This window comes from Pelmatolapia mariae, linkage group LG12, assembly GCF_036321145.2.
Source record: "Pelmatolapia mariae isolate MD_Pm_ZW linkage group LG12, Pm_UMD_F_2, whole genome shotgun sequence".
Lineage (NCBI taxonomy): Eukaryota > Metazoa > Chordata > Actinopteri > Cichliformes > Cichlidae > Pelmatolapia > Pelmatolapia mariae.
The window spans coordinates 21,330,859-21,346,302 of record NC_086237.1 but is presented as its reverse complement, the minus strand read 5'-3'; the positions used below and the strand labels follow the sequence as shown (position 1 = coordinate 21,346,302).

The 15,444-nt window shown below is 40.2% G+C and overlaps 2 protein-coding genes across 2 annotated transcripts; both read left to right on the top strand.

The window, feature by feature from the left end:
• Positions 1-560: 560 nt before the first annotated feature.
• polk (polymerase (DNA directed) kappa) lies at positions 561-9,030 on the top strand. The gene is made up of 14 exons (XM_063489582.1): positions 561-902; positions 2,294-2,413; positions 2,542-2,694; positions 2,961-3,092; positions 3,185-3,335; positions 3,448-3,669; positions 4,038-4,162; positions 5,192-5,358; positions 5,444-5,476; positions 5,582-5,678; positions 6,535-6,706; positions 6,860-7,855; positions 8,425-8,473; positions 8,620-9,030. Exons 1-14 carry the CDS (start codon positions 774-776, stop codon positions 8,699-8,701), a joined length of 2,628 nt encoding a protein of 875 aa, XP_063345652.1. The 5' UTR covers positions 561-773; the 3' UTR covers positions 8,702-9,030.
• A 247-nt stretch (positions 9,031-9,277) lies between these two features.
• On the top strand, positions 9,278-15,435 carry ankdd1b (ankyrin repeat and death domain containing 1B). The gene is made up of 15 exons (XM_063490676.1): positions 9,278-9,927; positions 10,294-10,394; positions 10,497-10,595; positions 10,701-10,799; positions 11,996-12,100; positions 12,200-12,301; positions 12,468-12,566; positions 13,035-13,133; positions 13,498-13,596; positions 13,671-13,769; positions 13,874-13,972; positions 14,164-14,259; positions 14,638-14,839; positions 15,101-15,232; positions 15,328-15,435. The coding sequence occupies exons 1-15, from the start codon at positions 9,753-9,755 to the stop codon at positions 15,381-15,383; spliced, it is 1,662 nt and encodes a 553-aa protein (XP_063346746.1). The 5' UTR covers positions 9,278-9,752; the 3' UTR covers positions 15,384-15,435.
• Positions 15,436-15,444: the final 9 nt, after the last annotated feature.

Below are 15,444 nucleotides of genomic sequence, written 5' to 3'. Positions count from 1 at the left end.
CCCACAGCAAGAATCAGTCCAATCAAAAAAAGCGGTTTACATTTAACACAAGAAACCAGTAAACTGGAATAAAAAAAAATCAATTTGGCATGACTTCTGATCACAGGTAGGAATAGTTAACACGAATATGTTTTGTGTGTGTGCTATAGCACTCATGTTTTATGTAAATGTGACGCCACATAAATATTTACCCTGATATGTGGCGCAGTTTGTGTTGTGAGGATCTGTTTCGTTGTTTGCAACGAAACTACATTTCATCTATTAATGTCTTAATTTACTTGACCAGCAGATCCATTTTTAATTCCTCGTGTGAAATATGCCAAAGGGTTTCATAACATATTTGTTGGCACTCAGGAGTATCCAGTGTACTTTAAACGGACCGATAACAATCTAAGGTTAACTCATATCAGCAGAAACACTGCACAATCCCAAGTCATAAACTGTAAAAGCAAACTTTGAAGGGAAGGTACAATCCTGAAATGACGCTCTTGGTCTTTTAGTCCCGCCTATTTGGCTGATGACGTATGGACGCGGAAGTGCCGCCAAAAAAACCCCGCCGCCGTAGCTGTTTTCAACACATGTAGAGACATGTATGTCAGAAAGCTCAGTGACTTAATTTACAGTCACCGTGGCTCTTATTTGTCATTGAGAAACTCTGATCTGATCCAGCCCGGAAAGCCGCACATATGTGGGGAGGTACAGCTCTGAGTTCTTCAGAAAACAGCCCAGTTCGTTATAACCTGAAGTGTACCTGCACTAAGTAAGTCATTAGGATGGAGAATGGGGTGGCATCCACCAAAGAAGAGGGCTTCCTCTCCAGAATGGCTCTCAATGACAACAAAGCTGGTATGGAAGGTCTTGACAGAGACAAGATCAATAAGATCATCATGGAAACCTCCAAGGTAAGTGCTCACAAATCAAAGACACGCGCATGACACACCTGAGGTCACATACCCGATAGTCATCTACACAAACTGTCTCCGAGAGGATGCAAATAACCGAATGATTAGTTTTTAGAACATAAGCATGGATATTTGTTGACGTGCCGTTCTGTATGTCTTTATGTTTTGCTAGGATGGATGGAAAATAAGGGCAGCAATATATTGAAACACGCACAAAAAATACATAGAAGTACTACATATAAGGCAAAGACAGAGGATGTACAATTCTAACAAGCATGAAATGTTTGACACCTTTATTCTTCAACAAAACCTGAACTCTCTTAGCTAAGCTTTCTTGTCATTTCTTTAAGTAGTCTTCAGGAATAGTTCTCCAGGCTTCCTGGAAGACATTTAAAGCTCTTCTATGGATGTTGGCTGCTTTTAGATGATGCCACACTGTTCCATGCTCTCTATGACCGATAGTGTTGCATTGTGTGCTTTTTGTACCCAAGTTTTTACTGCACCGGCAGTGTGTTTGGACACAAGCCTTAATTCAGATGGTGTGAAAAATGAAGTTGTTGCTAATCACACACTTTTCAGATGTTATTGTACGGTGGATTCAAATCCGATGATACTTTTCTGTGTTCATAATTTAATCAGTTTTAACAAGAAACCATGACAAAGCCTCCACCGTGTTCCACAGATGGCTGCACACATCCACTATTTAACCTTTCTCTTGACCACCTGCATACATACTGATGACAATTTGAACAAAAAAATTAAAATGTGGATTCAGCACTCCACAAGACCTGTTGCTGCTGATTTTCAGTCCACTTCTTGTGTAATTTGACACACATGAGCCTTTTCAGTTTGCCTTCCTTAAGAATGGCTTCTCGACAGGCACCCTTCAACTGACATTATTTCTGATGATGCATTTTTTTGTAGATTTCTTATATCACTATATAAGTGTCATAATTCATTCCTTACAGTAATATGAATAGCTTTTGTATAATGGTGTTCTAAAATGTTATTTTGAAATATGTAGATGAGGCATTACATTGTTAAGTATGTTTCAGTTTGCAGTATTATAAAAGCTTACACGTGTATGTGGACAGTTTCTTGCTGCTATAGTCTAAAAGAGGACATTGTGGGAGCAAAATCTAAAAATGGACTCTTTTTTTTCCCGGTTTACTTGGATATATCTAGCTTTAACCAATAAAAGGCACAAATGATACTGTGGACAATATGAACCTCCATCCACTTTTGTAGATTGTATCCTGTTCCCCTTTGCGTCCACTATTCTCTGTGTAATGACATCCAGTCCTAAAAATAAATGAGCTACAGTAGCTTTTTATTAAAGCTGTGAAACAGAGTTGTTATAACTCCCCATTGTCCTTGTCCTTCCTGGGCAGGGATCTAAGTTTTACGAGAATGAGCTGAAGAGAGATCAGCAGGTGAACCAGCGCATTACGAAAATGATGCTACAGAAGGCACGGATCACAGAGCAGCAGTTAAAAAAAGCACAAGCTCAGGTAAGATGTAAGGGATTCACATGGCCAAAGCTCACTTCTTTTTCCAGAGGTGACCCGAAAATCACACAGACACAACTCAGGTGAGCTTCAAGCAACTGGCTTCTTTTCATTTTATTCTCTCTGTGTAGGTGGAAAAGGTTTCCACAGCGCTGGAGAAGAGTCGTGATCTAAGCCGTGTGATTGTACATGTGGACATGGATGCTTTCTACGCTGCTGTTGAAATGAGAGACTGTCCTGAACTGAAGGACAAGCCCATGGCCGTAGGATCCATGAGCATGCTGGTGGGTTAAAAACATTGCTATTGTGGCTAATGGACACGCTCAGGGTGTAGGCGCCACAGATACTGACTATGAATTATGTCTGAACTCTGAAACAAGATATTAAAGGTTTACCTCAAATATAAACCACACTGCACTGAAATATAGTATACACATGCTCTCACTACTTTACAAACTACACGAAGATTAAGTATTGAAATCATGGCCATTTAAGATCCAGAACAGCCACTCTCTCTGTTTCATTCATATCGCCTCTTTTCCTTTCACAGTCGACCTCTAACTATCATGCCAGGAAATATGGGGTTCGAGCTGCCATGCCTGGCTTCATTGCAAAGAAACTCTGCCCCAGTTTAGTCATTGTTCCACTTAACTTTGATAAGTACAGAGCTGTGAGCAATGAGGTAAGCGCAATATCTAAAAAAACACACATGCAAACAAATTCTTTCAGTGGCTTGTTGCTCAACAGGTGCCCATCTGTCTGTCCTTTTGTTAGATCCGGGAGATCTTTGCAGACTATGACCCGAACTTTCAGCCAATGAGCCTGGATGAAGCTTATCTAGATTTCACAGACCACCTGGAGCAGAGGCAGCACTGGCCAGAGTCCGCACGTACACATCACTTCCGTGTCAGAGACATGACCACAGGTAGGGATTTGTTTTTCTTTAATATATACACACAAACACATATATATTAAGTTTTATATATCAGGAATCCATTTGATTGTTGTGTGATTTTTTTTTTTCTTTTCTTGTAAAGATGAGAAAAAAGCTGAGCCTTCCCAGGAAGCTGTGACAGAGGTGAGAGAGCTCTCCCCAGTACTGTTTGAGGACAGCCCAGGCTCCTCTCCCAGTCCAGTGGGCCCTGAAGGTGTGCGTGCTCCTGCAGGTGATTTCGAGGTGTTTGGGACATCTGTTGAAGAGGCTGTGCGAGAGATGCGCTTCCGCATTGAGCAGAAGACGATGCTGACTGCCAGTGCAGGTGAGCGAGAAACCAGTCTGCTTTTAATTTAAAACACTCTCATTTTAACTGCATAACAGGGATATACAGTAATAAATCTCACATCCTGAGCTCTAAGCAGCCACTGAACATCGCTGATCCCTGTGCCATTGTTAAAGCTGCTGTCATTACGAATACCTATTTATTTATTGCTCTGTTTATGATAGTTTATAACATATTTTCATACTAAATTTTTATTACTTTTGTTTGACTGTACACCAAGTTCATCAGTTCATTCTAATCTAATGCAACCCTGACAAGTCTAGTATGCATATTTTGGGAATTATTATGCATGCTTTACCAGCTGTTCGGGAAAAAAAAATAGCCAATGATATTTTCCAATCTTCCAGGAATTGCGCCAAACATGATGCTGGCTAAGGTGTGCAGTGACAAAAACAAACCCAATGGACAATACAGACTCCCATCCACCAGAGAGGCAGTGATGGACTTCATCCAGAACCTTCCAGTTCGCAAAGTACAGTACCCATTGCTTAAATTAAAGCATTAGCAGAGCTGTGTGCTTGTAGCATATTGCTTGAGAATGTGAGTAAGATTTTTAGTGTTTTGTTTTTTTTCTTTCTTTTGCTGCAACAGTGCAAATAACGTTTGAGTTTGGACTCGCCTGTTTGCAAACCTCACTGCTCTGGGTTAGAGCTGAGACAACCCACTGCAATGGGAGGCTCATGGTTCATAATAGTCACAGTCTGTGGCTCAACTTGATAACAGAACAAAGTTAAAACTGCAGTTGTCACATATTTGTGTCTGTGAGCAGACATGATGGAGTCTATTTAGTAAAAGACACATCAGCTGGATGTTTTTCAAGGGTTTAATAGTAAACAGAAGTTTGTTTACTAGGATGTTTGAAAGGACAAAGATTGAGTCTGTTAAAGTGTAATTAATACTGGGTTGGATAAAATCCTCAAGCCACAATTCTAATCTTAAAACGTCATAGATGTTTTTAGAAGTAGAAAAACAAACATAGAAGTTTGTTTTTGGGCTCTTACATGTATAACCCTGCTCTGTGAAAAAGCATTGGATGTGTTAAATAACCATCTGAAATAAGGTTTGTTAGCTTGATGCTAGAAGAGTGGCTTTTTTAAAAAAACAAAATTGATTTGTGATCTCTAACAAGAAACACAATTGCTACAATTTTTTCCTTTTTATCTTGTGTTTGGACTTTCTCCAGTTTATTTGTAGCATGTTTAAAGCTACTTTCAGTTGTTCCCTTATTCACAATGGGTCTCTGCAGTGGGTAGCTCTGAATATTTGATTTTTACTCCGGAAATCCATGTGTCACACGTTCAAAGGATCTGTGTCTCCTCCCAGAATCGAACCAGGGATCTTTTGCTTGTTAGCTGAATGTGTTTGTTTTTTTCCTCCTAATTGTCTTCATTGATTTCTTTAATTGTGAAGTTCTGAGTAGAATGCAGTATAAAGGTTTACAGACATGATGTGGAGTGAAACATGGCTGAAAGGCTAAAAACATGTTTATGTGCTTTTCTAGGTTTGTGGCATAGGAAAGGTGAGTGAGAAGATGCTAAACGCTTTGGGTATCAGTACCTGCTCCCATCTTGGCCAGCAGATGGCGTTGCTGTCATTGCTGTTCTCTGAGACAGCCTGGCATCATTTCCTGGAGGTTTCTCTGGGTCTGGGCTCCACATATATACCCAGGTACTGTCTGCTTGCTTCATAACATTCAAGTACAACTGATCTCCAGAAGAAGGAGATAAAACTGACTGTCTCTGCTGTCACACAGGCATGAAGAAAGAAAAAGCATGAGCACAGAGAGGTTTGTTTTTTAACAATTTTAATTAATATTTGATAGTTTAAAAAAAAAAGGTTTCCTTCTTTCGGCTCTCTTCTAATTTCTCTGTCATACTCTCAATATTTACAGGACCTTTAAAGAACTGAGTAAAGTTGAGGAGCAGTTGTCTTTGTGCAGGGAGCTCTGTGAAGATCTAGCAGAAGACATGAAGCAAGAAGGTCTGAAGGTATTGATCAGTGTTATTGTAACCTTTAAACCCATATCTGTGCATATCCGCTGTATAAGAAGATTTTCTTTAACATCTTTTCGGCTACCTTTCTTTCACACATCAACTTTTTTCAGACAACAGACAAGTTAAAGGGAAAGCTAAACCCCTGACCCCTTCATTACAGCTGTGTCATCCCCCTGTCATCTTCTTTCTAGATCACAGTGCCTCCTTCCATAGGGCACGAGCGATCACTGAATGATTTGATGGCATAAAAGTTGTGTAAAGTTGAACACCTACACATTGTGGACCGACATGTTAGACACCGCTCTCTATCACCATCATCGAAATAGCAAAAGAGAGAAAGAAAAAACAATTTCTTTTGAAAGAATGATGCTCTGTCGCTCCAATACATTTCCAGAAACACGAAGAAGCCATTTTGGCAGCACATGGAGGCTCGACACCTTCCTAACACACAATTCTTATACTTGGCCTTCTTAGATTTACTGTGTCTCCAAACAGAATCTCATACAGTTACTCTAACATGTCCATTCCCTTTTGAATCGATACAGTAAGGACTGGATGGCTTAGCACAACTATTACCCCCCCTACCTGGGTCCTGATGTGGCTTTGATAGCTGCAGGAAATGGAGGACCATTAAAGAGACAGAAGGGGGCTACTATCAGCTTTGAACATATCGCCATAAAAACTCACAAAATGGATTCTGACAAGTCAATCACTGATATGATTATACAGATTTCCATCTCTTTCCTGGTACTATTATTTATGTCTAATTAGAGTGCAGGCTGAAATGGCCGTGACTGTTTGCCTAATATGAATTTAAAGGCGTATATATATATTTTTGTCTTCCTGGAAGGGTAAAACGGTAACACTGAAGCTCAAGAATGTGAACTTCGAGGTGAAAACCAGGGCAATGACGCTGCCGTGTGCTGTTGCCACAGTGGATGAGATCTTCGCTGTTGCTAAGGACCTCCTGAAAACGGAAATAGAAAATGAGAGCCCTCAGCCACTCAGACTGAGGCTCATGGGTAATTAGATATAACAATAAAACTGACATATAAATTAATATAACTAGCTTGAAATGAACCTAAATGATGTGTGACAAGCTTCATGTGGAAATAATAACACAGCTGGCATTCGTTTAGAGGTTTTCTCCGGATGATTTGTTTTTGTGCTTGTAGGTGTTCGAATTTCTGCCTTCGCTAGTTTGGATGATAAAAAGCCCTTGCAGAAGAGCATCATCGGCTTTCTGCAGAGCGGCAAGACAGACTGCTCTAGTTCTTCCCAAGGGATGCTTCAAAAACTGGGGAATGAGCATCTCTCCGATGCTTACTCCTTCCACACCTCGCCACTTATGTGCCCCCTAGTGGAACAGAAACACCAGAGACAAGAAGACCTTCCCTGGCGGAGTAAGCAGAGGCAGACAGAAGGAAGCCAGGCGACTGTGGGACTCCAGCAGTCTTTCTTTCAAAGGGCTCATGTTAGAAGACTGCAACTCGAGGCAGCTAATGCAGCCACAAAAAATGAGGGGAGCGGGGAAAACGCTCCAGTGCTTGCTAACACGGGGACTCCGGCCATAGCAAGCGAAAACAACCATTTACCGCCCGATCTCTCAGAAACTCCCAGTCCTGTAGAGGCGCATGCATCCACATCAGCCTGTGCAGAATCAGAAACCCTCACATGTCCCGTGTGCTTCAGAAAGGTGGAAACAACCGACCTGAATGTCTTCAACACGCATATAGACCAATGTCTCAGCAACGCCTCTCAAAAAACAAACAATGGCACAGAGTCAGACACAGAGTCAGAGTCGGATCTAAAGAAGGACCGCGAGGAACGTGTAGCAGTGAACAAACTGAGGAGGCGGCACGAGGCTCAAGAGAAGAAGTCAAAAGTCAATCCTCAGAAAGGCCAGAGCAGCGTAAAAAAAGATTCTGTTCAAAAGGTTTCGTTGATTAAAGACGACAACAAAACTGCGACCTTGCAAGAGCCTCAGCCATCTAATAGCAAAGGGCCAGTCTTCGTCTGCCCAGTGTGTCAGCTGACCCAGGAGACTCATGACCTGGCTGTCTTCAACCACCACGTTGACCTCTGCCTGAACCAGGAGGTCTTACATGAGCTGGGGAGACAGACATCATCCTCCATAAATCCATCTCCAGTTAAAAATAGCAAGAGCACAGGTAAGTGCGTGTATTAAACAAAGGGAACCTCGTTGCGTGTGTATTCTGAAAAATTTGTTTTTCATTATGATGCATGCAGTCACTACATGCTTCGGCTACATGAGGGTACTAACAGCAACCCTCTTTTCTGACAGAAACTATTCTGTCGTGATGACAGGAGCGATGCTGTTAGCCGAGTCTATAAGCTGTATGACAGCAGAGTTAACAGAAGGAATGTGTATTTGGGAAGGTGTCAGTGGCCTATGACCTTGTTATTTACAGACAGTGACACTATGTGAGACGTTTGTATCGATTCAGACCAGGAAAAGACATCTCATTTCACCCCATGGGGCTCCCTTTGCCCCGGCCTTGGAAATTGTTAAATCACTTTCTCACCTATTCATTTCCTACAATGAACTGCACCCCGGTTTCCTCTTAAACAAGCCTGCCTCAGAAATTGCACTCTTTATATCCCTGGTGCTGCAATTGTGAACCTCCTCAATGGAAGTCATTTTTATGTCAGAGAAAAGACAGCGGGGGATACATTATTTTTTCTGTCCATGCCAATAAGTGTCCCTTTCTGTTTGTAGACGGAGGACATCTTCAGCTAAAGCAAGCAAGCAAAGGCAAAAGCAAAAGGTGAGACAGCTTGTTTACAAATCGCTTCACTGAATGCTGACACGCGATCTCTTCTTGTTCCATTTAGTGTGACTAAAGTAGCATTGAAATTTTATATGGATAAATTAAAAAAGTATTCATTGTTGTGTGTTCTTTTTATGATTTAGACGGGACACGCCTTCGTCTCCTCCGTCTAAAAAGGTTAAAAGCCTCGGTCCTTGCAACACCATCGACAAGTTCTTCAGGTGACAGTCATTCAGGGGCAACCTCCAGCCTAGTGCGGATGAACTGAGGAAGTAAAAACACAGCTCTTCTATTCCCTCGGCTTCCCTGCGCAGTTTTTATTCATCCTGCGGTCACTGCGCACAAAGCTTGTTAAATTTGCACATAGAAGATGCTCATAAAACACCTTGCTTGTCTGCTCTAAGCGATATCCAAAATGAAAGATGAAGACAAGTCCAATAATTCCTTTTAATGCATTTTTATTTAATGGTCAGGCTAGATATATATTTTTTATTTATCTTCATTAGGTTATTTTATTATGACATTGTCACATTTGTGTTTTTGTGTCACTTTTAATTGTAGTGTATACCTTTAATAATGAAGAAAAGAGAATTTTTTTTTAATCATTTAAATTGTTGCAATAAATTATTCTGCTGAAATCTCACTTTTAGGGACATTTTTTTTTTTTTACACTCAACACTTATCACCTCTCCAACAGCCTGAACTGTAACCAAACAATGAGTGGTTCAATGTAGTGAGAAAAAAAACAGGTTCTTGCTGTCAGCCATGAAACTGTACCGCTTCAAGTTGTGTAAATGTGACTCGCCGCTTCCTTACATATACAGTACGTTTGTTTCCTTAGACATACATGTACTACTACTGAACTCCAACTCCTTTGTTAATCTTTTAACCAGCATTACATAATAGAAATTTAAGTTAGACTATTGGTATAAATTCCTCATGTTACTCGAGCCATAATATAGCCACAGCTGTGCCACTGACTAGTCAAAGTGAAATGTGTCATGTTAAATAAACCTGTTACTATCACTGGGGATCTCTAGGGTGTGAGCTAGTAAAGTAAATACGGATCAGCCCTGCGGCACTAAAGTAAGGAGTACACTACCATACACTTCCTCGCTCTTGGCTCTATGAAGATCAGAACTTTGTGAAATTGGATAACACTGGCTTTCTTTACAGGTGTGCGACCTTTTTCCTCTGGAAACGAGGTAGACTGTTTTCAGAATATAACCTATACTGTTTAATACACAAAGCGTGGCTTTGTTGTAAGAGCCTCCAAATGGAAAAAAAAGCTTTGGCTCTGAAGAGGATGATTGAGAAACATTCTCCTAAAAAGGAGAATCTGGACCCTCGAAAGTGGATACGACCGGAGACTGTGAGGGGATTCAGTGACTTTGCTCTGAGCAAGCATTCAAACAAAGAGACGGACAACAGTTTTGATGACGTAGAGATGTGTGAGTATGCAAGAACAGCCAATGATAAAAAGAAGAAAAAAAAAAAACGTAAAAAGAATAAACAAGCTTTTTGTGCTTTATATGACAGAAAAGACATAGAAAGTGTAGTAAATGTAGCAGATTCAAGAACCGAGCACTTGAGTTTCTAATGTTTGTCACTGAAGTGAGGTGTGACAGTTTCCTTCCAAGGAAAAACACTGTATTTGCTATGTGGGTGTGTAGGTAGTAATGTTGAAAATCTCACCATCTTAGTTCACTTTACTCTATGTTGTGATATAATCCTGCTATCTAATATGTATTAACACAATTAATTACATTATGTATGAAAAAAGCCATGTATTAAGGCTTGTCTACTGTGTTATGTAGTGCTTGAGGCTGAGAAGGAGTTTATCGAAGCAGCTAAGAGGAACGATGTGGAGACCATGACGGATCTTGGAAAAGGGTTAAATGCCAACGTAAAGAATGTGGTGCGTCTGAAAAGATAAAGTATCTGCATTAGCCAAACAGACCCAATCACTGAATAAACTTTCATTAAACTGATAACATGTTGATTATTTTGTCTTCCTCAGCAAAATAGGACTGCCCTTCACTTTGCAGTAGCTTGCACAAACAAAGAAGCTGTTAAGCTGCTGTTACAGCGAAGGGTCAAAGTGGACCAAAAGGACAAGGTGGGAGGATTTTAAGATGTTAGATGCAAGGATTTGAGCCAAGGACAATATGTTATGTAATGTCTCCAAGTCGGCTACTACCATTTTGTGTTCTGTGTCTGACAGTACGGCGTAGCACCCATTCATTTGGCTGCCTGGTTTGGCAGTTTGGACATCCTGAAATTATTAGTGCAGGCTGGAGCAGAACAGAAGGCTGAGAACGAGGTGAAGTAGAAGGAAGAATTCTCCTCTACTGCTTCTCACTAACCAACAGAGATGAAATACCCTTAAACTGAGAAATTAATCCTATTGGGGGTTTTTTTGTTTTCCTTTTAGATTTTGCACAAACACCCTCTCAAAACAACACACTGCTATTCAGATATTTTAATATCTATACTATTTAACCTTTTAATTTTCAGTAACACTTCATAATATAGCCTGCAACTTCTGCTGTAATGCCCCTTAAAGTACTATATACCTTTTCTGAGTTTACTGTGCAGCTATACTGTAAATATTTGAAAGCAGTTGGTCAATTCAGAGCGTTTTAAAAAGACAGGACAAAATGTATCCTCTAAGCAATTTTAAATAGTAACGTCCAAAGTTACATTCTAGTTCTATATTGGCTAAAATGATTATTTTGCATTTGTTTCAGGAAAATCAGTACAGGTATTACAAATCTAGTTTTGTAATATGTTTATAATAACCTTGGTAATGTCAAACAATATTATTGAGTAGCCTAACGTCCTAATATTGTAATTATTTTTAATATCCACGGTACAGAGGCAGCCCCGACTGCTTGAAGAGTTTGTGTGTGAATCCATGGTCAGCTGCCCTTCCTCAGAAACCCTGATGCCTCTCCCAGAAAACTGAATTTGAATTGCAAAAACTGAGTTTGAGTTATGAGAACTGGATTTTAGTTCTGAGAAACGAAAAGTAATACAAGTAATATGGAGGTGTGAAGTTTTGATTGATTTTAATTTTGTAAAGCTTCGAAATTCAGTTTCACATAAATACATTTAAGCTTAATCTGTGTAATTCACATCCATATGTAATTATGAGTTGAAAAATTCGCATCAAATTATAAATAACTAAAATGTAATGTTTAGTGGCACATATTTCTGACAATGCTATAAACAAAGTATTTCGACGTTCGAATTTAAGTATAATTTGTTTAATTTTAAATATACCCTCTTGTTCTCCTGCACCTGTTTGTAAGTTTTCAGGTGCGCTAAATTTCAAGGAAATTAAACCACAAGCTACACGTTGTATTTTGTACAATTTTGCTTTTGTTATACTGTATCTTTTACACTGTGGTTTTCCATTTTCAAATACGGTTCAAGATGAATTTGGTTTGCATTGTAAATTCTCAAACAGCGCCCTGTCTGATTTAACAGAAAAAGGTATTTCTTTGTCTGCTTCAGGAAGGACTCAATATTTTGCACTGTGCTGCCATCAACAACCATACTGAAATCGTAGACTACATTGTAAATGACCTGCAGATGAAAGAACTTGACAAGGATGACCTGGTATGCAACTTGCACAAAACAATTGTGTGGCAAATTTCATTTTGAGCTAAAGTGCATGTACTACATGTGATTACCTGAGCCTCTTTTCTTGTGTTTCAGTCAGGGCACCAAGCATTTGCACTGGCAGCAGAACACGGGTGCGTTAAGATGTTACAGGTGCTCATGGAGCCATACAAAATGGCCACCATGAAGCCCAACAAGGTGTGCACGAGGATTTATTTGTGCGATTTTGCTGCATCTACTTCCGAGTATATGGCTGTTTATGCTCACATGTGCCTTGAGTGCACATTTCAGTGTCACACCTGCAAGAAAGCTCAAAGTCAAACACTCTTTGATGCAAGCTGTTTCCCTCCCTCCCTTCTGCCAGAGAGGGGACACGCCCCTGCACTTAGCTGCCAGGAACGGCCACTTGGATGTCGTCCAACTGCTGCTGCAGAGCTTTGATACTCGGGATGAAGTCAATATGGTAGACAATCAGTGCAAACATCCTCTCTATCACGGTTTGGTTTGTGACAGTGTGAGCTCAGCCGCTAATCCACTGCTGGATGCTGGCTCCACTTGGGATCAATTGAGATGAATCAAACATCTACCGGTTAGTATAATGACACATTTAGCTTTCTGGATCGAACTCTGGCAGGTAACAGGTAAACTGAACATGATAAATGTGCTCCTTTGTATTAGTACTGATGTGGCTTAATGATGCATTAAAGTAAGAGATAATTACAAAACCTTACCCCCCAAAAGATCTGCAGTAACTAATTTATTTGCTGGCATTTAATTGAATGATCCAAGCCAACGTTCCTTCAGTGTAAAGAAATTCTACTTTGTTATAACTACTACTAATAATAATAATAATAAATAATAACTTAAAATGTTAATTATGTTAGAAGAATTTTCCATTTCCATCATTGCTGACGGATGTTCTGTGCTACAGGATGGTGAGACCGCTCTGTACCAGGCTGCAGACCACGGTCAGGAAGAATGTGCTCAGCTCCTGCTGGAGGCCGGTTGTGACCCCAACATACTCACAGTGGTACGTTCAGGCAGTATACCAGGCCAAGTTTTACTGAACCAGTGCAGGCTAAGAGAAAAATACACACATCAAATACTTACAGTAATCAATGTTCATAACATGCAAGTTCAGAAAATCATGTGTTTTCTTTGGTAACTTTTGTTTGTGTACCGGTGTGTTTTTTTTTTTTAACCATTAGGTGGCGTTTTTTGGTACTGTGTAGATTCAAATAACTAAATACCTATTCTACTGTTCTGCTTTTAATCGTACTACTAATATAATATGCATTATGGTGTTTATCCTGAAAAATATGTCATAAACAAAATCAGTTTTTAAAGATTCTTCTAGACATAGTACAACTGGACTCACTTTGTACTCTTTGTAGGCCAAATGCAGCGCTCTCCATACAGTTGCAGAAAAAGGAGACGCGGCTCTTGTTCAAGTTCTCTTACAGTACAATGTCCAGGTGGACTTTCAAAATCAGGTAAGCAAACAACCAGATAGGAAGCAGTGGCAGAGTAATCCATCTTTTATGAAGCATAATATTATTGCTCTCAGGATCTAGAGACACCTCTCCACCTGGCAGTGAAGAACAGTCACATCCCTGTTATCTACTACCTATTGGAGGCTGGCTGCAATATCAATGCCACAGATAAGGTACAAGCTCCTGCCTAAGACAGTAAAATAAAGCATCCATGAACATAATGTAGACAAACTAATTCCTGCTTATCGTTATGTCGTGTCATGCTTTGGACTGTTAGAGGTCCCAGACAGCTATGCACATTGCTGCTGAGACTGCCAAAGCTGAGGTTGTGGAAATGCTTCTTAAAGCTGGGCCTGATCTAACAGTCAAGGACCGGGTAAGATGCATTTGTCATATTAATGAAATTAAACTGTATACTAATGCTATCCAAACAGCAAAAAATGATAATTAATGTAAGCCTTTGTCGCAGCATGATACATTGAAAATACAAGAAAAATCAAACTAAATGCAATCTCTTGCAGTTCTAATTTAATTTGTTTTTCACTGTACATGCTGGATTCGGAGTAGCAGGGTAAGACTGCTCTGGGTGTTGCAGCCAGAGCAGATGAGGTAAACATTGTGGACATGATCATCAAAGCAGAACGATACTATGACCAGAAAAAGGTGAGGGGATAATCAAATGATACTTGTAACTTTCACGAGCATAATCCATTCACGATGCTTTGAAATCAATAATTACTTTCACCATGAATGATTCAGTGTCACATCCTCGATTAGCTGAATCCCCTCTAATTCTATTAAAGCATTCACTGTAAAAGTGATTCTGAGCCCAGAAACATTCGACATACGATTTATCATCAGTTTAATTAAGAATATGCCTGAATTCTCTTCCATTATTGATTTTCAAAATGTTTCACTTTGACATTTATATTGCTAATCATACGGGTTAGTGTCTTGCCAAAAATTTCTTCCTGTGCCCCTCTGTTGTCTGGAGAGTGTGGCCTTTATCAGCCTGCTGACATGATTTAATTGCCCTTTCAGGCTAACCCTGAGCTTAATGAGATTGTTCGCACCGAGCATGCACTGACGTTCAAATTTGACCGCCGCAGTGAGAACAAGGAGCTGTATTCGATGGCCTGGCGCCTGGCGTACAAGCTGCTGAAACCAGGAGACTGGAAAAGACTGGCAACACACTGGGACTTTACTCAGGAGCAAGTGTCTGCCATCGAGGAGCAGTGGACAGGTGCCATAACTCACACACTGACAGGGCAGGTTTCTGCTGTGCATTTGGCAACCCTCTGAAAATCTAACTTAACCTTCTTGAGTCAAACACATTAATTAAATACCCTGAAATCTTAGGTAAAAAAATTAATATCCCAGTATGACATTAAATGACATTGAAATTTTTACAGCTTATTTTCCAAGTTGTAATTTGGTATCTTTAGGGTATTTTTTGCAGGTTGACCTTTTTTCTGAACTTAAAGGGTTGTGTGTTTACCTGCAGGTCAGCACAGCTATCAAGAGCATGGGAACAGAATGCTGCTGATCTGGCTTCATGGGGAGGAACTGGCTCTGAAGGCCCCTGCTAAAGACCTCTACCAGGGCCTCATCTGCACTGGGAACACGAAAGCTGCAGGTACACTCTGTTAACAAGTATGCTGATAAACAGAAATTTATATCTTCTGCACCGCCTGTTCCAAAGTTTTACTTCATCAAATGTTCGTCTTTCAGATAAGATTCGACTGGAGGCAGAGCAAGTCAGCAGTAAAAGATGTACCATTTCATGAAGAGGAACACTGCAGTATTTACACTGTTCGCATCACTGTCAACGAAGCATCTCTACAGGAC